The sequence below is a fragment of the Neoarius graeffei genome, chromosome 15 (genome assembly GCF_027579695.1).
Source record: "Neoarius graeffei isolate fNeoGra1 chromosome 15, fNeoGra1.pri, whole genome shotgun sequence".
NCBI classification, from domain to species: Eukaryota; Metazoa; Chordata; class Actinopteri; order Siluriformes; family Ariidae; genus Neoarius; species Neoarius graeffei.
In genome coordinates, this window is record NC_083583.1 from 65,668,296 (window position 1) to 65,691,984 (window position 23,689).

Genomic DNA, 23,689 nt, shown 5'->3' on the forward strand with positions numbered 1-23,689 from the left:
GTACTTTGTGACCAGTTATGCTGAACTGGAAAACAAAGTGAAAAATAAGTTGAAGTGGATACTTGAAGAGAGATCTGGGACCACTCCTCTGTGCAGAACATTTTAGGATCCTTTGTGGTCGAAGGTTTTTGCATGTGGACTTTGAACTCTACAATTCAGACCATTGGATTTCAGTAGGCTCCAAATCTGAGATGATCCAAGATGGAGATGGTCATTGCAAAGCACTGATTTCAACAATATATTTAAAACACTTGTTGTGGCTCTAATAGTGCATTATACAAATTAAGTGAAGACATACAATGTCAATTTTTTAAGCAGTTTGGAATTACGAGTCAACAAAAATTACATGGTACCTGTTTGTGAAATAATGATTAGGCACAGAATATTGCACCACCTTCTTCTTCTTACTACTACTACTACTACTACTACTAATAATAATAATAATATCTGTGACACATTGTAGCATAGTCTACAGATCAGAAATTTTTAATGTAATTACAACAACATGCCATCATAATCAATCAGTTCAATTTTCAACTTTATCAATAAGCTGTACGTGAATACTACAATACTTAACATCACAGTTAATAATCAGGCAAATTGTAAACACATATTAACAAAATACTTTAGTCAACCACTGGAAAATTGTTTCTAAATGCACAATGACACTAAGAAATGTGCCTCATTTTAGAAGACCAAAAGCTGGTATATGAAACTTAAAAAAAAAAAAAAGATATTGACTATCATTATAACAAAACAGCAAAAATACAGTCTAAAACTTGGTGTTTACGCTGCTGAAAGACACCTTGGAAAGCATTAAAGTGTTGTTCAAAGTTGGAGCTGTCAGTTTTGTAAGGGTTAATCACATATCAGTCCTTATACCACAACCAAGATGGTTTGGCTCCTCCAGTATTGTGGCAATGTAACAAATGCCAACCACTGTAATATCCTGTGGTGTAAATGGTGTTCAAGCTAGTACTTCCTAAGAGAAGGACAATGAAAGGGACATTCATAGAGATAAGATAAGAGTGCCCCGCGATGACCTGGCGACTTGTCCAGGGTGTACCCCGCCTCTCGCCCATAGTCAGCTGGGATAGGCTCCAGCTTGCCCGCGACCCTGCACAGGATACGCGGTTACAGATAATGGAAAAACGGAAAGAGAAGAGCTTGTTGCAGGTGACGGGGATTCACTTTGTTATGGTCCCGCTCTGTTTGCGCATGGCCACCCTGACCTTTACAAAACATGTCATTCTTCAAGCAATATTTCCACAGAGGTTGCCAAATCCAAGAATGTTACAATGACAATTACATACGTTGTTACTTCCAATACATTAACATCACCTCATAGTTTTAATAGTAAATCACATACATACAGAGTATATACCTACAATACCTTACATAATCATCGTACCAACATGACAATTAACATCACTACTATTGTACAGAACATGACAATGAACATAACTTGTGTAGAGTTTGTGGTTAGTTGCTAACTGGGACAGGCCCTTTCTGCTGCTCATCATCATTAAGTAGATCTGTGGGGCCCCTTTTTGTTTCTAGCCACCATGTTGTCATCTCCCCTTTGCCCTGTAAAACAAAGAACAGGCAAACAGTAAATCTCCACTGATACTACAGCACATAGAAAAACATTGGTGGGAAGGAAGGTGGGTGGATAATAAACGTGGTTGTAGAAGCCAGCTGAAGGCAGGATTTACTTGCTATGGGAATTCAGAAAACGTGGGTGCCTCCATTTTCTTTTCTTTTTTTTAGCAACAAGCGAGCCAGCTAACTGTGATGAATGATGTATAATTTCTTCTTCAAAACAGCAATCTGTATAGTCACTGTTATAGATTTAACAAGCAAACATATCTTGATGTTGATTGAGCTAAAGTAAATACTCGTTTAAAGGTAAGAAGTGCCACACCGTTTACTGCTGATGCTGTGAGGAGCCATGCTGATTTGATATCACTTGCTGACTTGAGATCATCCTGTGTTCCTGAGTGGCCCTGTGGGGCCACTTTTTTAAATTTAATTTTTTCCCCACCATAACCCCAAAATACTAAACCAAACACTAAACGCGACAGAAACTGTTCGCAAATATCTCTTACTGAGATCATCCTGAGTAGGAATTTCAAGTTGAGGGAGCACTTTCTTTGGGTTTTTTCCGAATCAGACTTTGGATATTACCAGTTACGACCTTTAGTCAAATGCAATACTACCCTGTGGGCCACTTTTTAAATTTAATTTTTCCCCCACCATAACCCCAAAATACTAAACCAAGCACTAAATGCGACAGAAACTGTTCTCAAATATCCCTCATATTTAAAAAATAAATAAGTAAAATCAGTGAAAGCTGTTACCTTCACATTCAGAGTGCCACGGCAGACCAACACATATCCTCCGATAGTGTGCAGCAAATCAGCTGTAGATTCACTACACTGAATCTTTAAAGCTGCAAGATGTATGAGATTGACACTGTAAAAGTATTGTTGTGAAAAAGGTGATAAATGTATTAAATTACCCCGTAGGTAATCATATGAAGAAAAAAATATTAAGAACTGTGCAACCGTGTATATTTTTATTAAATTGTCAGTGATGAATGTAAATCTGAAACCTATGTTGTCCACATTAACAGTGTATAATAGTCATTAAAGCACACACCACATAGTATCAGTGGCTGTCGTGTATGTAAAACATTGACCCTTGTTTCAGTTACCTTCACAGGTGGACTCCATGCGGGATGCTGTGTTCACAGTGTCTCCAAATAAACAGTAGCGTGGCATTTTGGTGCCAACCACTCCAGCCACTACAGGCCCTGTAAAGGCCAGATCAAACACTGCTGTAGCTACTATACATACACTCACCAGCCACTTTAATAGTAACACCTGGTGCAATTTTCCAATCAGTCAATCATGTCTTAGCAGCACAATGCATAAAATCATACAGGTCAAGAGTTTCAGCTAATGTTCACATTAAACATCAGAATGGGGAAAAAGTGATCTCAGTGACATGGCAGACCAGATGGGCTGGTCTGAGTCTTTCAGAAACTGCTGATCAACTGTGATTTTTTACAGTCTCTTGAGTTTATGCAGAACCGTGTGGAAAAAAAAAAAACATCTGTATGCAGTGAGTGGCAGTTCTGAGAAAGGAAACACCTGGTTGATGAGAGAGGTCAAAGGAGATTGGCCAGACTGTATCGAACTGACAGGAAGGCTTCGGTAACTCAATTAACCACTCTTTACAGCCATGGTGAGCAGAAAAGTATCTCAGAACAGATAACACATCAAACCTTGGGGTAGATGGGCTACAAAGGCAAAAGACCACATAGGTCCAGAAGTCCACTCCTATCAGCTAAGAACTTTAATCTGAAGCTACAGTGGGCACAGACACATCAAAACTGGACATTTGAATGTTGGATAAACATCACCCATTCTGTGTAAACTCTAGACAACAGCCTTTTCCCATTCTGATATCTGATGCGAATATTAACTGTTGTTTACCTCTTTCTGCATGATTTATGCATAGTACTACTGACACAAAATTGGATAACTGGCCAACTGGATTAAGGGAAATACGCAAAAGAGAAGTAATTTTCCAAGACCAGTTTGACTTCCTTGACTGCAAAACAGAAACCATTTTAATAACACAAGAAAGGTTGATGATACAAAGTCAACTTGGGCAGTTAAAGCAAATAAAATGTGAATGCTAATTTACTCTTTGAAAGGAAACAGAATCTAGTTCCGTCATGTGACAATAAGGGCATGGTACATTTCTAGAGTATAACAATGCCTGGGGCTGTTTATGAAGATATGCCATAAAAGTACTGGTTGCATGTACTTCAGATGTAGTATAAAGACATACTGTAAACCAGTGAGTCACAGTGGTTTCAGCAACGGATTCTACAAGCCACTATGAGGGTTGTATAACAGTCTGTTGTAGAGGGAGTTCAAGGAGATAATATTAGTGTAAAAACATACTGACCTGAGTGTATGCCAGCTCGTATCTTCAGCTGGGTAGTAGGCTTGTGTGGGATTTTAAATGCATGGCAAATGCTGATCAAATCCAGGGCCATGCTAGCAATTTCGCCTGCATGATTGATGCCATTCTCATTTGGTACACCAGATACTACCATATCTGAAAGGTTGGTTAAATAAATAAATAAATAAATAAATAAAGGGTGTCAGTACCTGAATATAATCTTATCTACAGTCATATGAAAACAGGAAATCATCTCATATGGGTAGAGATGAAAGTAGCAAAAATATTCTTGTTGCCAGACTTACATGCATCTCCAATAGTTTCCACTTTGTACACGTCATAGTTGTCAATGATGTCATCAAAAGTGGTGTAAAGTTTATTGAGAAAATCCACTACCTGGTGGGGAGTGCTGGAGCCAGATAGCTGAGTAAAACCTACTATGTCACTACCCGAGAGAAGAAAGTTATAGACAAGTAATTATGTAGAAGGATCAAACTTAGCTATCACTTGTGCATGGACCTTTATTTAACAGTACCAGCTGATCACTCATTATTATGCTACTTGCCTGAAATAAACAGTAGCATTAGTGTAGCTTTGTGGCTCCGCTGTGCGTCCTTGTCTAAGATCATCAGCCACTGGTTTAGGTAGCATACCTATCACATAATGAAATCAAAATTAATCTTCTTAAGCAGAATAATATAAACTTAGGACTATATTAATTTATTTAACTGTGTTGCTGTCTAAGCTTTACAAAGCAATTTCCTACAATGGTTCTCTTGACTGACAAAAATAAACACCTCATGTCTAACTTGGAATAACAAAAGAAGCTTTTATCTTTCCACTAGATGGCGACTGTAGAACAACACTTGGTGAGACATGAACAAGTGATTTTAGGAGCTTCATGCTTGCTTTAATTACAACCACCAACAAAGTTGGTCGAGATGTTTTCGCTGTCGTTTGTTTGTTTGTCTGTCTGTCTGTTCCCAATGTAACTCAAAGTAGTGAATGGATTTTAATGAAATTTTTAGGAAATGTGAACCATAGGCCATGGAACAATTTGATTAGATTTTGATGCAAATCCAGATATGTATGCAGAGCCAGGATTTTTTTTTTGGCCTGTTCCCAATTTAACTCAAAAAGTAGTGAATGGATTTTTGTGAAATTTGGTGTACAGTTTTAACATTATCCTAGGTTCAAGTGATTTGATTTTGATGTTGATAATGTGTGGCTTGGTGGTGATATGCACTCTACTAAGTGCCCTTCTAGCTTGATATATGAAGGAGGACTAATGAGAAAGCACTCTGGATGTACTATAAAGCAGGCGGTCTGTCTTCTGTTTCTCTTGGAGAAGATCTTGGGTTCTCTCAGCAACAATGGCCTCCAAATGCTTACTGTATTTTTCCATCTAGAAGCATAATACAAAGATATTATTCCAACTGACAGTAATATTTACATTGGCAATCAACAGAAATAAAAATGATATGTGAAGGTTGATACTTTCTTTGCAATACTGGACATTATTTTACATACGGGACCCTTTTTCAATGGAATAAAAACAAGTATTCTATTCCCTTCTAGCAGGTTTCATTAATTTGGTTTGATAGCATGCAATATTGTTAGTATATCGCTTATCCTACGTGTATTACATCACTCTACCCAATGGAGAATGAGCGTTGAACATGGTTTACGATAATGTATGGTTGTTAAGACAACATGACATCACATGTTGGAGCTGATGCGCATATTCAATGAGAAAGTTTTCTCCTGTGCATGCACAGAAGCATTTCTTTGTTCGACAGCGGCACCCACAGTAAACTGTAAACTGTTGCAGTGAACTGAAAATGCCATAAGATACGTATTACACGTAAAACTTCCATGCTAGTGAATGACTGACAATTTGTCAACCCTGTTCTTAACTTTTTGTAAAATCTATAATTGTTCCATCATATAATAATAATAATAATAATTTTTTTTCATGGTATATCAGATATATTCTATTCAGCTACTTGTCTTCGACTTGTTCAATATTATGCTAGCTGATATACCACAAAAAAAGCCAGCCAATATTATTTAAATATTGAATAAGATGCCGTTAATTGTGTTATATTATAGATGCTTACCAGGTTCATCATCATATCAACGGGACTGACTTTGTGTGGGTTCATTTTATCCAGCATCTTTTTCACCTGCTCAAACGTTGGCCTGGTGGTGACACTGTGGGACCAGCACTTCTTAATCAACTATAATTATGATAATGCACAGAGATGAAGTGAGCTTCCCCCTCCCCCCCAATGCAATCTATGAACAATATCAGAGAAGCCACAGAGCAAATTCTTTATTTGCCAAAGGGAATGTGTTTAAATCCACAATGTTGTGTAGCTATATAATACATTGAATTTTGGAATTTGCAACATTTTTTTTTATGTTTCAAATGTGAATTTATGATTAAATGTGACATGGTCGACCTTTTCTTCATGTCATCAACCACAGTTGTTCTGTTTTATTTTGCACCACCTGGATAATCAGGAACAAACCTCACAGTACTCCACTTGATTAGGACAATCACTGTCTGATTTCCCAGCTTTCAGTTCAGGAAGAGGTGGGCGCCACATAATATCAAGCTTCACAGGTTCGGTTTGTGCCTGCCACAATTTCAGGAAAAAAAAAACAACAACCAGTTACCATCCACAGCCTAATACTTGCCTGATATTGATTCCGCTACTCCTCAATACTTACTGAGATAAGGTCACTGCGTGTGGCTATCTCCACCAAGATAATGGAATAGCTACAGACATAAAAAAAAAAAAGAAAAATATTGATTTCAGACCATTAACAGTATTTTATTTACTCTTTGTTTTAGGAGACTCCAGGATGTACACTCAGGATGCTGTCTCTCTTCAGGTGTGTGTTTTAGTGATAACAATATTTAATGTACTGTAAAACCAAATATTGAGTTTTCTGGACTGAGCTATTGTATGGTACTTACCTGGTAAAGTATATTTCCAACAAAAATGTACTAGAAGTGCAAGCATGGCACCTTCTTTTTTTTTAAAAAATCCATTATTTTCTATAAGTTAATCTACTCAATACATTAGATGTAAATTACATGACTAATGTTGACTCAAGTCTTCAAAGTATTTACAATGCAATAAGTCATAGATAGTGATATTACTTGTTATTTTTCATATATATATAAAAGACATGTTAGCAGAGGTATACTGTGTATGGCTGTATGTTCAATCAATCAATCAAATTTTATTTATATAGCCCTTTACAATAACCAAAAGGTACCCAAAGTGCTTTACATTGAAGCCATAAAACAGAACACCAAAACACATAAAAACACAGGTTTTGACTGCAGAAGGTGCCACCGTGTTGCAGATTACCAACAGCCTTTCAGAAGTACATGAAATAAAACGGACGAAACGAAGCACCCCTCAAAAACAAGACTCCCCTAGTCAGGATTGAATGCCAATCTAAAAAAGTAGGTCTTCAACTTTGATTTAAAAAGGCCGGGATCAATAGTGATGCGAATGTCGGGGGGCAGATTGTTCCACAGTCTGGGAGCAGCGGCAGCAAAAGAATGATCACCCCACTATCTCGACCTTGGAACTTCTAACAGAAGCTGACCCAAAGAACGCAGGGCCCTACCATGATCATGAATAGTTAAAATCTCAGACAAGTAAGAGGGAGCCAGGCCATTGATGGCATTAAAAACAAACAACGGAAGTTTAAAATCAATTCTAAAATGGACTGGAAGCCAATGGAGTGATGACAGCACAGGAGTAATGTGTTCACGTCTAGACATGCTTGTTAAAAATCGGGCCGCAGCATTCTATACAAGTTGAAGACGTAAAATTGAAGACTGGCTGAGGCCAACATACAGGGCATTACAATAGTCCAGTCTCGAATTGATAAATGCATGAATTGCCTTCTCGAGATCCTACCGACTGAGAAACGGCTTCGCTTTGGCCAAGAGACGAAGTTGAAAAAAGCTTGTTCTAACAACAGAACTAATCTGTTTATCAAATTTAAGCCCACTGTCAAACGTTACCCCAAGATTTTGTACGAATGGTTTAAAAAAGGGGGCCAGAGTACCAAAATTTGTTGTAAAAACATTTTGACTTGGCTGCTTTTGGTAGCATAGATGTGACTGAAGGGCGTAAGTGAAATGTATTTAGAAGCAAACAGAAACAATTGATATGTTTTAAATCAAGGACTGTAAATATAGAATACTCGCCACAGCTGAGTTTTTCAAGGTCAAAAAGTAGAATGTATCGGAACGGTGATGTTGATGACAGACTAGGGCAAGCTACCCTGAACCTCCTGGTCATTTAGGGAGACACTACTTTCATCCAAATGCGAAGTATGGTGATATTTGATTCATTTAATTTTCAGTAATTAAATCGACTAAATTGACTAATCAGGGTCAAGTTGAATCTGGAGCCTATCTCAGGAACACTAAACATGAAGCGGGATATACTCTGGTTGGGAAGCAATTTAGAGTAGCCAAACTACTTTTTGTGGGTTGGAAAGAAACTGGAGAACCTGCAGGAAACCAATATAGACATGAGGAAAGCATGAGAAACACTACACACAGAGAGTAAGCCGAGCTCAGCCAACAACAACAGCTAGCCTGCTACTGTGCTGTCCAGTTTTGTTTTCCCAGTTTAATTTCAGATCACGTGAATTTGGCCATGACCCATGTTTTCATAAATGCCAGTCGATAATTCCTATAGCTAATCTAATATGGATGCAAGTCCATACTACATTCAGACAGTCTTTATTTACCCCTGTATTGAACAAATTGCACTTTAAACAAAACAAAGACTCATCAACTTAGTAATACATACCCTGTATTGATTGATCCAACTTTTTATGGCAAATGTAAATCAGTGAAGAGAATGTTATCACATTTCAGAGTCTGCATGCAGTTTATGTACATAATTCTCACCTGTACACATCAGCTGCAGCAGTGTTGGTGCTAGTGTTACCCAACAAAACTTCAGGTGCAGAATAAATGCGGCAGAGGTTTCCACAATGGAAAGTGCTGCTTAGGACTTCCGAGTCCTCTTTTCGATAGGCCATCAAACCATAGTCTGTGTGAGCATGGATGAATTTGGTATTTATCATGACTTGTGAGACATTTTTCTTCTAGAACATGAAAACCACTGAGTAAAAGGGAAAGTTTTTTTTTTTTTTACCTGATATTTTACAGACCCAGCGATCATCAACAACACAGTTGTGCGAATGAAGTCGTCCATGGAATATTTTGTGCTGGTGAAGATAAGCCATCCCACGGGTGATATCAGTGGCAAATGATAAACTGAAGAAAAACAGAAAAACAGATGAAAAGCGCTCATTTTGTACCACATTCTACTTCTATTAGAATATTTGAGAAAAAAAATGAAGGATTTACCGAAAGCCCCAGTTGATAGGAATATCGTAATTCAAAAGAACATCAGCCAGGCTTCCTTTAGGACAATATTCTGTAATGATGCAAATGTATGGGACTTCGATGGAGCCTCCGATAAACTTAGCCAGATTTGGATGATCTAGTTCCCTAATTGAGAACAACCATTTTGTGAAAACAGACTTGTAGGACTCAAATGGAGCCATGAATGGAATGCGATATGAAAGAAATATTTTACTTCTAAATCACAAACTTTCATATCCCATCAGATTTTATTACATTTGTATACTGAGTTATAATAAGGTTTGGAAATCCCATGTTTCGTGATGCATCTTATACTTCCTAACTCATTCACTGGCACACAGGCCTACTTGGAAAATCATAAAGTAGGAATATTAAGGCTTATTAACCATTAACGACTACTGACCTTACTTCTTTCACTTCTTTCCGGATTATTTTGGAGAGAGTGAAGTGCTTCTTCTGGATGTGTTTCACAGCCACTGTCCTTCCATCACTAACAAGAAAGACAAGCAGATTGTATTCTGTATTGCGTGAGACCACATGAAAATACAATAACTTGCTACTACTCACTAGACGCCTGGCTGAATGAAACCTGGCTTGAAGCTGGTGTTCACCACTGTGCACACTGTGACATCTGTGGCCCGGCTGATGCTGGAGTTGCTCTTCACTGGTTGCAGACTCGTTGTGCTACAGAAGCCCATGTAGCATGCTTTGCCTATGAGCACCATACAGCTGTCACTATCTTGATAATTTTTTTTTATTGTGCAGCCAAAGAAGGCTGAAAAATTATCAGTTATACTGTGTTTCTATGCACTGATTAAAAGACAGACCATAAAATCTCCGTTTATCAGACTGATTTGACTATGGTCCTGTAAGAGCTCACCAAAAATGATATTATTGTAATTGATTATCCAGCTCTCATCCCAAAACATCTTCTGCTTTTGATATTGCAGCCACTATGGAGAGGTTATAGGGTAATGATTAAAAACACAGAATTTATATATAATACTGCTAATGGTATTATAATGCTGATTTACTGGGTATTCCATAAGATGCTTTTTTTATATTATTATCACAAAGCTCTTTAATGAGGAAAGCGAAATTGCTTTGTTAATTTATTTCATGAATGCAATTATACTGTAGTATGTTGACAGATGTGTAATATGAGCTTCCTCACCACTACAGTTAAGATGAAGCCAGTACAGATTAGGGCTACCGGGAGTCCAATGGAGACCTTGATGGACATGGCCATAGGGCAGACACCACAGTCTGCAGGGCATGTCAGACAGCTCTCCTCTAACTCGCAGATGTCATCTCCACACACTGTCCCACAGAGATAGACAAAAACATATATATATTCTGTTGTAAAAAGTTATACTAAAAAAAAAAAAAACTATACATTTTGTAATTTACTACTTCCAACATTATAATGGACATAATGTAAATACTACCAACCTTGGGCACTAACGACAAGCACCTTGGATTCCAGTGCAGCATGCATCTGTCCTACCTTGATATGAGCAATGACTGATGTGACTCCCAAGTGCACAAGCACCACCTGTGCAATGAGAATAATTTAGGCTTGGTTAATATAGAAAAGAAATATTGTTTTCATCACATGTCGACTAACATTAATATAATGTACATTCTTGGAATTTTTTTTTAAATTATGTTTAAAAGTCAAAGTAACACAAACAAATGAGCACAAAGACAGAGGCTCTTGGGTCACCTTTGAGGTCCACAGAAGTTGGCTCATCTTGCCTGCTTTAGAAACCGTATGAGTGACAATCTCGCCATCATCTGGGATCCAAGGACCACAAATCCCTCTGCCTCTCTGTGACAGTAAACAGCAATTTATGGTGCCTTTAATATTAGGGTATTCGAATGATTAAAGTTAATTCAATCCCTCTACTATCTTGGTGCAGATATGCATGCATATTTTTATAAAGTGTTTTTGGGTCATATCCTACAGTTTTCTTCCAGTTTCTGATCTTGTGCTGGATGCTGAGCAAACAAATTCTACAAACTATCTCACCTAAGTCAATGTATAACTACAAGCTTCAGCCATTTTTGACTGGATATCAAGTTAGGATTTCAAGGGGGAAAAAAAAGAAAGAAAAGAGAGAAAAAAAGTTTTCTGTTCCCCAATAATACTTGTATGTACGATTATACAATATTAGATGCTTCTTTTGGTTGAAAGTGAATTTTTATAAAATGTTTTCTTAGCAAATGAACAGTTTATATTTTACAGTACGTGCAATGCTTAAGAGTAGCACATAATGACTGACTAACCATAAGTGCAAGGGGACAAGAGTGGATGTTGGCATGATACACGCAGCAGTTGTGCTCATTGGCGTTGTTCCAGTTAGACGGACATTCATGTTCATAGCAAAATCGTTTAGCCTCTGAAGCATTACTGTAAGAGAAATGCAAAAAATATCTGGTATGAGGCTGGGATCCATGCTTGGATGGTTGCTATTTAAAAATGAATTGTGTTTTCTTGATTTAAGTGTGCAATCAAAGCTATCAAGTGGGGGCAGCATTCAAAAGGGCATGACTGAAGTCATTCTGAAGATCTTGTATTTTATACACAGTATTTGATTGGAGTTGCAGCGAACAGGAAATTGGAGTGGGAGTTCCCATATTTATCATTTTTTAAAAATTATTTAGAAAGGGTAAGCTTTTATATTAATGTTCTCTTAGTTGACGTTATATTATGCATTAGTTAACATGAACAAATTTAACTTCAGCATTAATACACAAAGTAACATTAACAAGTAATGAACACTGACACTTGGATAGTAACATGTGGAAAAGGGCTTTCTGGTCTGATGAGACCAAAAATTATCTTTTTGATCTTGGCAAAAAGGTAAAAACCCAAACCTGCATATCATCCCAGAACATCATACCCATCATGCTTCACTGTGCACAGTGAAGCATGATGATGGTGGGATAATTTTTCATCAACGTGCATAAGGATAGGAGCAGGCTTCACTCAATATATTTTTATAAATTCTGAGAGTGCTGGCCTAACATATAGTCAGTTCAAAAGAAAGGGAAAGAGGCCGCACTATACATACAGATATTTACCGGTATTCACACAGACGCGTTTTAGCGTGTGCCTTCCTCAGTGTGCAGCACACTGAGGAAGGCACACGCCAAAACGCGTCTGTGTGAATAAATATCTGTATGTATAGTGCGACCTCTTTCCCTTCCTTTTGAACTAATTTTTCATCACCAGGAATTGGGAAACTGGATTGAGGACAGGATGGATGGAACTAGATACAAGGCAATCCTACAAGGAAATGTATAGCAATCTGTAAAACACTTGAAACTGAGGCAGAGGTTCACCTTCCAACATGACAGCAATACTTAAGCAACCAGACAACCATCCATCCATTATTTATACCAGTTATCCACCAGAGTCAGAGGGGAACCTGGAGCCAATCCCAGTTCACGTCGGGCATGAAGTGGGGTACACCCTGGGCAGGTCACCAATCGATCACAGGGTGAACAACCATTCACACACATGGGCAATTTACACTAGCCAGTTGATCTAATCCACATGCCTTTGGACTGTGAGAGGAAACCGGAGCACCCAGAGGAAACCCATGCAGGCACATGGAGAACATACAAACTCCACACAGAAAGACCCCAGTCAGCTGCAAGGTTCAAACCCAGAACCTTCTTGCTGTGAGGTGACAGTGCTAACCACTGCACCACCAGGCAACCAATGCTTATATTTTGTATTGTCAATTTGGCTTTCACAATAAATACTGTATACAGTATTTTGCACCATCAAATGTTCTACATATTGTACAAATCAAATGATAAAAATCCCAATTAAGACAAAATATGGAAAAATTCAAGGTAGATGAATACTTACGCACAGCATTCTATTCCAGCAAGACAAAGCAAAAGTTAAATTTCACTGCTAACAAAACAGTGTCTTATACTGTCACATGTGAAATATGTAAAATAATAAGTGAAAAAAAGATCAAAATATATGCTGTTATATGCAATATATATATATTTCTTTTTTTTTAATGTAACCAGGAAGACCTGTTAAACTTTTTCCTATGTGGGACACATAGTGAGTAGATTTCCTTAAACATTTTGAAATAAAGCTGTTTCAAGATCAGAAAGTCTGGATATGATCTGAAAAAGTATCAGTGCTGGCAAATTACAAAATGCAATGTTCTCTTTCAAAATCTTTGTTGTAAGGTGCTGACTATAAAGTTGAATTCTGGGCAAAATGTTCTATTTCTACTGCGATTGTTAGGACTGGGACTGTTTTGGCCTCTAGAGGCCGCTGTTATTTCCATCTTGTCATGTTTGTTTTGGCCTCTAGAGGCCGCCACTGTGTTTTTGTGTTTGTCTTCATTGCCTGTTTCCTGCCCTGCCCTGTTCCTTAATTAGTGTGTGTATAAATACCCCTCGGGCAGCACGGTGGTGTAGTGGTTAGTGCTGTCGCCTCACAGCAAGAAGGTCCTGGGTTCGAGCCCCGGGGCCGGCGAGGGCCTTTCTGTGTGGAGTTTGCATGTTCTCCCCGTGTCCGCGTGGGTTTCCTCCAGGTGCTCCGGTTTCCCCCACAGTCCAAAGACATGCAGGTTAGGTTGACTGGTGACTCTAAATTGACCGTAGGTGTGAATGGTTGTCTGTGTCTATGTGTCAGCTCTGTGATGACCTGGCGACTTGTCCAGGGTGTACCCCGCCTTTTGCCCGTAGTCAGCTGGGATAGGCTCCAGCTTGCCTGTGACCCTGTAGAAGGATAAAGCGGCTAGAGATAATGAGATGAGATAAATACCCCTCTGTTTGTTCCCTTGTCATGGAGTCTTTTTCCTATGCTATGCCTGTTAGTGCTAGTTCCCTCTGTTCCATGGTCCTTGCGGTTTTTGTACTTTGCTTTCTTTTTGGACCTTTTTGAATTTTGTTTTTTCCTTTTTTGAGATCTTCTGAGCGTTTGCATTTTTGCCTTTTCTTTTCTTATTTTTGGACTTTGAACTTTTGGATATTTTTTATTTTCCCTTTATCTTCTGAGCTTTTGGATTACTTTTGCTTTGGATTGTACATTTTGTAAATAAACTTTTTGATACTTTTCTACTTCCGCCTCACGCCGCTGCAATTGAGTCATCCCCCTGGTGGCCTAGTGGGGGTTTGTTGGATTATCACACCAGTGAACCAGGTTCAAATCCCAGCAAAACCCTAATAGTGGGCCTGTTAAGCATAACAATTGTGCACAAAATGAAAAAAGCATGAAACTTTCAGGGTTTGTTCTTGAAGGCATAAGCTTTAATTTGAGACGTGGAGGCATTCTCAGTTTGACCTCTGGGGTCAGCTAGAGGTCATTGACCTCCATGATATCACATTTCTATGCATGAAATTAGAAAAGGCTGTATCTTAACATCTAAATGTGATGTAAATGTAAAATAAATGTGTTTTTCCATGTGCCTGGACATGAAAAAAATCACATATAATACTGATATTCCTCTTAGGGGTAACTTCAGGGGTCAGGTAGAGGTCATTGACCTTTGAAATTTGAAGTTTCTATGCATGAAATTCTAGACGGGTGTATCTTAGGATCTAAATGTGATAGAAATGTGTAGTTAATGTGTATTTCCTTGTTTCTGACCATGAGAAACCCATTTTTGATACTGATATTACTCTTACAGGTCATCTCTGGGGTCAGCTAGAGGTCACTGACCTCCAGCATAATGCATTTCTATGCATAAAATTAGAAACGGGTGTACCTCAGGTTCTAAATGTGATAGAAATCTCATCTCATTATCTCTAGCCGCTTTATCCTGTTCTACAGGGTCGCAGGCAAGCTGGAGCCTATCCCAGCTGACTACGGGCGAAAGGCGGGGTACACCCTGGACAAGTCGCCAGGTCATCACAGGGCTGACACATAGACACAGACAACCATTCACACTCACACCTACGGTCAATTTAGAGTCACCAGTTAACCTAACCTGCATGTCTTTGGACTGTGGGGGAAACCGGAGCACCCGGAGGAAACCCACGCGGACACGGGGAGAACATGCAAACTCCACACAGAAAGGTCCTCGCCGGCCCCGGGGCTCGAACCCAGGACCTTCTTGCTGTGAGGCGACAGCGCTAATCACTACACCACCGTGCCGCCCTGTGATAGAAATGTAAACTAAATTTGTATTTCTATGATTCTGTCCATGAGAAACCCATTTTTGATACTGATATCATTCTGAGAGGTCAACATCATGGAGAACAGGCAAGGTTGGGAAACATCCCACATTTTGATAAATCTATATAAAAATCTCATGTGTTTTGGATTGTAAGAAACAATTCCATATGAATATGAACATGACAGAAATATACTTCAACTTGTCAGAAATTATAAACTTTAACTAATCAAAAACTCGAACTACAATCAAAACTCTAAATGCAGTGTAAACAGTTGAACAGGTTCCATAAAGAACATTTTAAAATCACTATAGTATCTACATTTATTCTAAGGGCCTTGACCTTTGGGGATTACAATGTTGGCCTACAAATTGTAACTACAGAACACTGGAAAACAGAACACTGAAAACAGAACACTGAAACAGAAACACTGAAAACAGAACACTGGAAAACCACACCCCTTGCCCCACTCTGAACCGTGGGAAAATAATGGGCTACACACAAAACATGAATGAACATGAAAATTCCGTTGAATCTCTACCTCTGCTAGACTGACATATAGTTATTCCTGTGAATTTAGAATTGCCCTATCAATGTCCAACATTAAAATGACTGAAAATTAAACTACAATATACTGTATTCTTCAACTCTAGTGCAAATGAGAGCAAATGCTCCAAAACATTACTCACTTTGAAATTATCAATGGAAATGGGGCAACTGTGTTCAGCTTCTGACATAGTTTGTGACCACTGGAGATGTTTTACTTATCAGAAATGAGTTGTGTCATGTCCAGAAACATGGAATCATATATTTACTTTACATTTACAGTATTTCACATTTTAATCCAAAGATAGATTGTTTCTAATTTCATGCTTAGAAATGCATTATCGTGGAGGTCAGTGGCCTCTAGCTGACCTCAGAGGTGACTTATAAAAATGATATCAGTATTAGAAATTAGTTTATCATGGCCAGAAACATGGAAATACACATTTAGTTTACATTTCTATCACATTTAGAACCTAAGATACACCTGTTTCTAATTTCGTGCATAGATATGCATTATGCTGGAGGTCAGTGACCTCTAGCTGACCCCAGAGATGACCTGTAAGAGTAATACCAGTATTAAAAATGGGTTTCTCATGGTCAGAAACAAGGAAATACACATTAATTTCACATTTCTATCACATTTAGATCCTAAGATACACCCGTCTAGAATTTCATGCATAGAAACTTCAAATTTCAAAAGGTCAATGACCGCTACCTGACCCCTGAAGTTACCCCTAAGAGGAATATCAGTATTATATATGATTTTTTCATGCCCAGTAACATGGAAAAACACATTTATTTTATACTTACATCACATTTAGGTGTTAAAATACAGCCTTTTCTAATTTCATGCATAGAAATGTGCCATCATGGAGGTCAATGACCTCTAGCTGACCCCAGAGGTCAAACTGAGAATGCCTCCACGTCTCAAATTAAAGCTTATGCCTTCAAGAACAAACTCTGAAAGTTTCATGCTTTTTTCATTTTGTGCACAATTCTTCTGATAATAAGAGCTTAACAGCCCCACTATAACAGCGATTGGAGTTTTGAGATGTTTTGCTGCTGCACGCACACACACAAACACACACACACACACTGTGCATCCTGTGAGAGAATGTTTGCCGAGATAAAATGTGTCATGCATTTTACGATTCTGGAGATTGCTGAAGCAAGTGAGCAGCAATATCATGTGACCACCATTTTGTGCACAATTCTTCTGATAATAAGAGCTTCTAACAGCCCCACTATAACAGCGATTGGAGTTTTGAGATGTTTTGCTGCTGCACACACACACACACACACACACACACACACAGTGCATCCTGTGAGAGAATGTTTGCCGAGATAAAATGTGTCATGCATTTTACGATTCTGGAGATTGCTGAAGCAAGTGAGCAGCAATATCATGTGACCACCATGGGGCGTTTGACCTACCAAAACAAGTCGGCATGGGCAAACATGGCAGACTCCGCTCTCCCACCAACTAAAAACCAGTGGAAAAGAAGAAAAGCCTGCCTTTCTAACTGCAAGATAGAGCAAGGTTAGATGACATAATTTTTCAGGATAGATAACTCAGTCATTCTAGCTAGCACTTAGCTATCTTAGCCTGAGAATGGATGAGCTTAACTCCATGGCAGCCAGCATGTAGTTATACACCTGTTTTGATCTTATAGAGAAAGAAATGATAACACAAAAGCAATAACAGAGAAAAGATATATTCGTCTTTTGTTTCATGGATCTATTCGCAAATGTCAACCACAAATTACATCCCTGCAACTCAAAACTCTCTAAGATCAATGCAGAGTCATGATGTTTTCCATGTGTCACCATCTTGGTGTGACGCAGTTCCATAATTATGGTAATTAGTTCAAGCTCCTTGTGTTCAGCTGTTTCCGTAGGGCCATACTGTGCTCTGGTTTCTCCCACAGTCCAAAGACATGTAGGTTAGGCTAATTGGTGGCTCTAAATTGACCGTAGGTGCGAGTGTGAATGGTTGTCTCTATGTGTCAGCCCTGCGATGACCTGGTGACTTGTCCAGGGTGTACCCTGTCTCTCGCCCATTGTCAGCTGGGATAGGCTCCATCTTGCCCCTGACCAGACGTGGGTAGTAACGCGCTACATTTACTCCGTTACATTTACTTGAGTAACTTTTTGGATGAATTGTACTTGTAAGAGTAGTTTTAATGCAGCATACTTTTTACTTTTACTTGAGTATATTTGTGAAGAAGAAGCGGTACTTTTATTCCGTTACATTGGGCTATATTCTGCTCATTACTCGCTACTTTATTTTTATTGATCCGTGCGATGCGTGGTCTGTTTGTTTATGTTTTGTCGAGACTTCCAGCAGAGGCTCTGTCACATGACAGCATCTCACCGATCAAATGTAGCAGCCAGAGCCATAGTTGGAGGAGCTATGGTTTAACTCCGTTTCGCCAATCAAACAGAGCCAAGCCGCCGCGCGCGCCCGCACACAAAATTCCCGCGGCAAGAGCAGTCCAGGTGGAAAAGAGCACGGAAGCAGAAGGAAAATGGCAGAGACAACGGCCAGCGTTTCTCATCAAGCTGAAGAGGCACACCCCTGGCCACACATACAAACCATGTTCACTCTCCAAACAACAAAAAATAATAGTTATGTTATGCGGTGTCACATATGTCTCCCCAAACCAGTGGACATTTCAGCTTATAAAAACTCAACGTCGAATTTGAGGAAACACATTGCGGTAAGTAGGCTATGTGCTTTTGGCTGTCTTCGTAGGCATGTTGTAACATCATAAATAACTGTAAAATACATTGTTTTGTGGAAATGTATTGACGCACTGCGGCCTCAGACGGCAAGATAACACACACACACACACACACACCAGAGAACCAAGAAATAAAACTACAAAAAATCTTCCTTTTCACTTTTTCACTATTCACTTCCCAATCACTTTTTATTGATGTGAAACCAAAAAATGCTCATGAAAATAAGGTTGCTCGCCTAATGTCAGCTCCTCAATAGCGTTACAGTTGTACACGGCTCTGGTCAAAAACTGGGAATGGAAGACTGGTGAAAACTTACTAAATAACAAAACGCATAACATATCGTTTGTGAAATCTCCATTTTTTCAAGCTACTGAATTTGTTGTGGATTAGAGGGATTTGTGAAGACTTTAGGTGTTTTTTTTCTGTGAGATTTGTTTTATTATTTGTCTAAGTGCTTGTTCACAAAAGGAAGGACATTAGCTTGTTAGTTGACCGCTTGCTAGTAATCCCCACCACCACCCAGCCAAGCTGGGCACTGGCAGCTAGTTAGCAACCTTTTTGCTTGTTACTTCCACTTGCTAACTCCTCTGTGAGATGGATCCAGTAAACAACTTTTTGGGAGATGAAAGGATTAACATCGTCGATCGCATCTTACAGGATTATTTCCAGTCTTTTTTGTACGAGGAGATATTACGTGTGATGTTCAGCTGCTGTTAAAGCTGAACAGTCACTTCACGGAGTGAACATGCACACACACGTGCACACACACACAATGTTATGGTTTATGTGCAGACTACCTTTTTCTTTGTAACCTCTACCCATTGTTTTATGTTACTTTGTAAAGATTGAATTAATATTTAATTTATTATTGTTTTCACCTGTTCACAGCTAAAAGGTCACAGCTTCACAGTGCAAAATTGAGAGCCAGCTGCTGTTAAAGCTGAACAGTCACTTCATGGAGTGAACATGCATGCACACCCACAGTGTTATGGTTTATGTGCAGACTGCCTTGAGCTTCTTGTTGTTATTGTTAATACACAGAACTACACACACACAGTTTATGTGTGAAATATATATGAAATCTCTGCCTGTTATGACATCCTGATCAATAAACAAAAGTTACTCAGCAGTTACTCAGTACTTGAGTAGTTTTTTCACTTAGTACTTTTTACTCTTACTCAAGTAATTAATTGGACGACTACTTTTTACTTGAGCAACATTATTCTAAAGTAACAATACTCTTACTTGAGTACAATTTTTGGCTACTCTACCCACCTCTGCCCCTGCCCCTGCACAGGATGAGCAGTTACGGGTAATGGATGGATGAACCTACTGAAACGGATTCTGCAGCACCACGAGCAACGTTTTCTATGTCTTTAATATTGAATACCAAGAATATGCTACCACAATTAAATAAGCATTCAAAAAGTAAGTATTTTGGTGTGTTATTTCAGTTATTGACTTGGACTGGCATACATACACACACCGGCCACGTTAATAGGAACTTGTTCTTGATTCTAAGATTCCTGTTCTTGGCTGGCAGGAGTGGAACCCAATGTGAACTTTTGCTGTTGCATGCTGAGATGCTTTTCTGCTCACCATGGTTGTAAAGAGTTGCTATGAGTTACTATACTCAGAAAAAAGTACTGAAGCATTCAGGCCTTCACAGCCAGGCTTTGTAACAGTTTCTTCGCACATGCCATCAGACTCTGAGGGCTTGGAATGATGCACACAGACTGTTGATTACACCACTCCCACTGCAGTCTTTGCACAGTGAAGAACATTGCACCATCACTTTTTACAATGTTTACAATGCTTCTCACATACAGTGTTTACATTTATTTATTTTGTTTACATATGCTACCTCAATTTCTGCATATTATCAGGGACTGGTAGTGGTTGGCACTGGACTGTCTTTTTGTGCTAGTTGTTTTTGCACTTTATCTTGTGTGTAGTTTATTGTCTGCAACGTTTGCACTCCCTGCGCTCTTGCACTTTATGTTGTTATATGTAAATTTGTAGTCCTGTGATGTTTAATGTAGCACCATGGTCCTGGAGAAATGTTTCGTTTTAACTGTGTACTGTACCAACTGTATATGGTTGAAATGAGAATAAAAAAAAAGCCTTGACCTTGACCCTTCCTGGCCACTCGAACCAATCTGTCCATTTTCCTCTAACCTCTTTTATCAGTAAGGTATTTCTACCCACAAAACTGTTGCTCACTCAATGTTTTTTGTTTGTTGCATCATTCTGTGTAAACTCTAAAGACTGTTGTAAGTGAAAAACCCCAGGAGATCAGCAGTTTCTGAAACACTCAAACCAGTCCATCTGACACCAACACCCATGGTACAGTGAAAGTCACAGAGATCACAATTTTTCCCATTCTGATGTTTGAAGTGAACATTACCTGAAGCTCTTGATTTGTATCTGCATGATTTTATGCATTGTGTTGCTGTCAAGGGATTGGCTGATTAGATAACTGCATAAAACAGCAGGTGGATGGGTGTTCCTAATAAAGAGGCCAGTGAGTATATCTTATTAATCACCTGAAGTGTAGGATCCTGTTTTTGACTGCATATTCATAAAAGGATTCTGAGGCTGTGACAGAATATGTAACATTAAACTCTTCCCCATCGGTGACTTTCTCTGGAGGACGCTGCACCCAGGCCATCTCTAACCCTGTAAAAAGAATTAATGACATTTTCTTTCTTTTCCTCTTAATTTTCATGTTATGTTTTCACTTTCATGACACATCAAATGTAGTTACAATACAAGATCCTCTCAAGAAAACATAAGGGTACAATTTTGTGCAATATTAAACCTTCTGAAAAAATGTTTATTGGCTTTTGACTTATGTTTATTATGAAAACTATTTGTGATCTATCTGGTGAAGGAACTTTTCTAATCATAAAGAATTTTTTGTTGTATTTGTAAAGGAGACACATTCAGTTTTCACCGCCAGTTAAAACCTCGAGCAGAGGAATGGAGATACAGTAAGGAAGTTTGATGTTGTCAGGTTGGGAGTTGGATGTATGTGCAGGAGTGTTTTATTAATAAAAAGAGACAACAGGCAAACAACCCAAAACAGCAGACAAAATCAGAAACGTGAAAACAGGCAATAGTCGAGTGAGGCACAAACAGACTATCAAAGGCACAGACAAAAGCAGAATCAAAGAACAGGAACTGGAATCAGGAGATCACTATGAGAATACACTCGGTAAAGTGTCACTAATCAACTCAATACTTTGCAGAGTCGTTACGGCGTGCGTGTGAGTCTGCTTGGCCCACGCACTGTCCGGAGCGCACCCGACAGTCAGTCGATGCAAGCGCAAGTGTGACATCAAATCAAATCAAGTTTATTTGTATAGCGCTTTTAACAATAAACATTGTCGCAAAGCAGCTTTACAGAATTTGAACGACTTAAAACATGAGCTAATTTTATCCCTAATCTATCCCCAATGAGCAAGCCTGTGACATGCTATTCTTTGGCTTATTTTTGATGACAAAAATTAAATAGTAAATAATGAGCCATTCACCTTGCATATTAAGGTTCATTGTTTTGATTTTTTAAACATCAAACTTCTGTCTGGAAGTCAAATTTTAATTACCTTGCATTTTGATCGACAGTTTTTACTTGACCAAATAAATTTATCAATTAATTTGTGTTACTTTACTTTTTGCCTGATACCTGATCATTTTCTCTCTGCTAAAATAAGTTAGCTATTTTCCTGCAGTTACAGCCAGTTTGCTCTGCCTGGATGAAGCAGGGATGTTCATGCAGGCATTTGTATTTGGCACAGTTATAGGTTTGGGTACAAACAGGAGGTCTAAGCTGTAAGAAAAAGTCCTGTTCAGGTGTAAAGTGTGGCTCTTTATGCTAGATTTTATTTACAGTATGCAAGTTAACAGTGCATCAGAAACATTTATTAGTCACCTCACAAACTGCCAAAGAGATCAGGGAATAAATAATAAGTAAGGCAATAATACTTCTCACAATCAAGAGAAACAAAACAGTAATAGTCCCCAAATAGTTCAAAGTAGTACGGAGTCAAATAAGTGAATACTTATATACTTTACAATTTACAAGAATTTACAAGAATTTACAAGAATACTTATACAATTTATCTGAAAAGGTTGCACTTACCACCACAGCTGATCATGTTGTAATCATTTGGATCGATTATTGGCCAGCAGTCATATTCTGTATTATCCAAGTCATGCCAACATTCACCTACCATAACCTGAAGAGAAACCTAATGAAATCATAACTTTTGTTATGTTACTCAAAAGAGAGCATGGGCTCGCGCTTAGACACTCCCTGCAGGCCAGTTAATTTATTTTTGTTAATCTACCACATAATGCATATATTTACAGTTACACAATACAGAACTTACAAACAGTATCACAGCTAGGAAAGAAGAGAAAATATGCATCAAACATCCTTCATGCTGACTCTGCATGAAAACCCTTATAATGAAATAAGGTTGCTCTGTCACTGGCAGCATACTGGACACAAAGACGCATTCACTAAGGTACCCTTCATTCTCACCACAAGTGTTTCTGACACAGGAACAAAAGCAATTTAATCATATATGCTGTACTGGACTTTTCTCAGTAACTCAGAAGAGAAATCTGTATTTATAGGTAAAACAGTGTCTTAAAAATATATCCCATGATATCTAAAATAGCTTATTTGTGTCAAAAATAATTTACCTATTTGTCCTATTTAGATATTTTAGCCCAACTTAATCACACTAAACTAAAAAAAAATTCTGAAGCAATTCTTACCAGGAAGAAGATGAAAGCCAGGATGTAGTACAGAGCCAT

The 23,689-nt window shown here is 38.5% G+C and overlaps 1 protein-coding gene across 1 annotated transcript; it reads right to left on the minus strand.

Annotated features, from left to right (window-relative positions):
- Positions 1-600: 600 nt before the first annotated feature.
- Positions 601-23,689, minus strand: LOC132899048 (atrial natriuretic peptide receptor 2-like). Its single transcript, XM_060940694.1, has 23 exons — positions 23,651-23,689; positions 23,007-23,115; positions 21,409-21,541; positions 11,705-11,828; positions 11,142-11,246; positions 10,868-10,970; positions 10,590-10,735; positions 10,296-10,368; positions 9,983-10,127; positions 9,819-9,905; positions 9,398-9,541; positions 9,183-9,304; positions 8,933-9,077; positions 6,715-6,763; positions 6,513-6,620; positions 6,099-6,218; positions 5,290-5,383; positions 4,544-4,631; positions 4,284-4,423; positions 3,982-4,134; positions 2,717-2,815; positions 2,361-2,452; positions 601-1,587 (listed from the first exon to the last, which is right to left on the minus strand). The coding sequence occupies exons 1-23, from the start codon at positions 23,687-23,689 to the stop codon at positions 1,483-1,485; spliced, it is 2,523 nt and encodes an 840-aa protein (XP_060796677.1). The 3' UTR covers positions 601-1,482.

Excerpts from the sequence above, each read along its gene's own strand:
- LOC132899048 (XM_060940694.1), bottom strand. The coding sequence starts at position 23,689 with ATGGCTCTGTACTACATCCTGGCTTTCATCTTCTTCCTG. Across the intron at positions 4,424-4,543 it reads AATGCTACTGTTTATTTCAG|TGACATAGTAGGTTTTACTC; the intron begins GCAAGTAGCATA and ends TCTCTCGGGTAG. Across the intron at positions 1,588-2,360 it reads GTGGCACTCTGAATGTGAAG|GGCAAAGGGGAGATGACAAC; the intron begins GTAACAGCTTTC and ends TTTGTTTTACAG.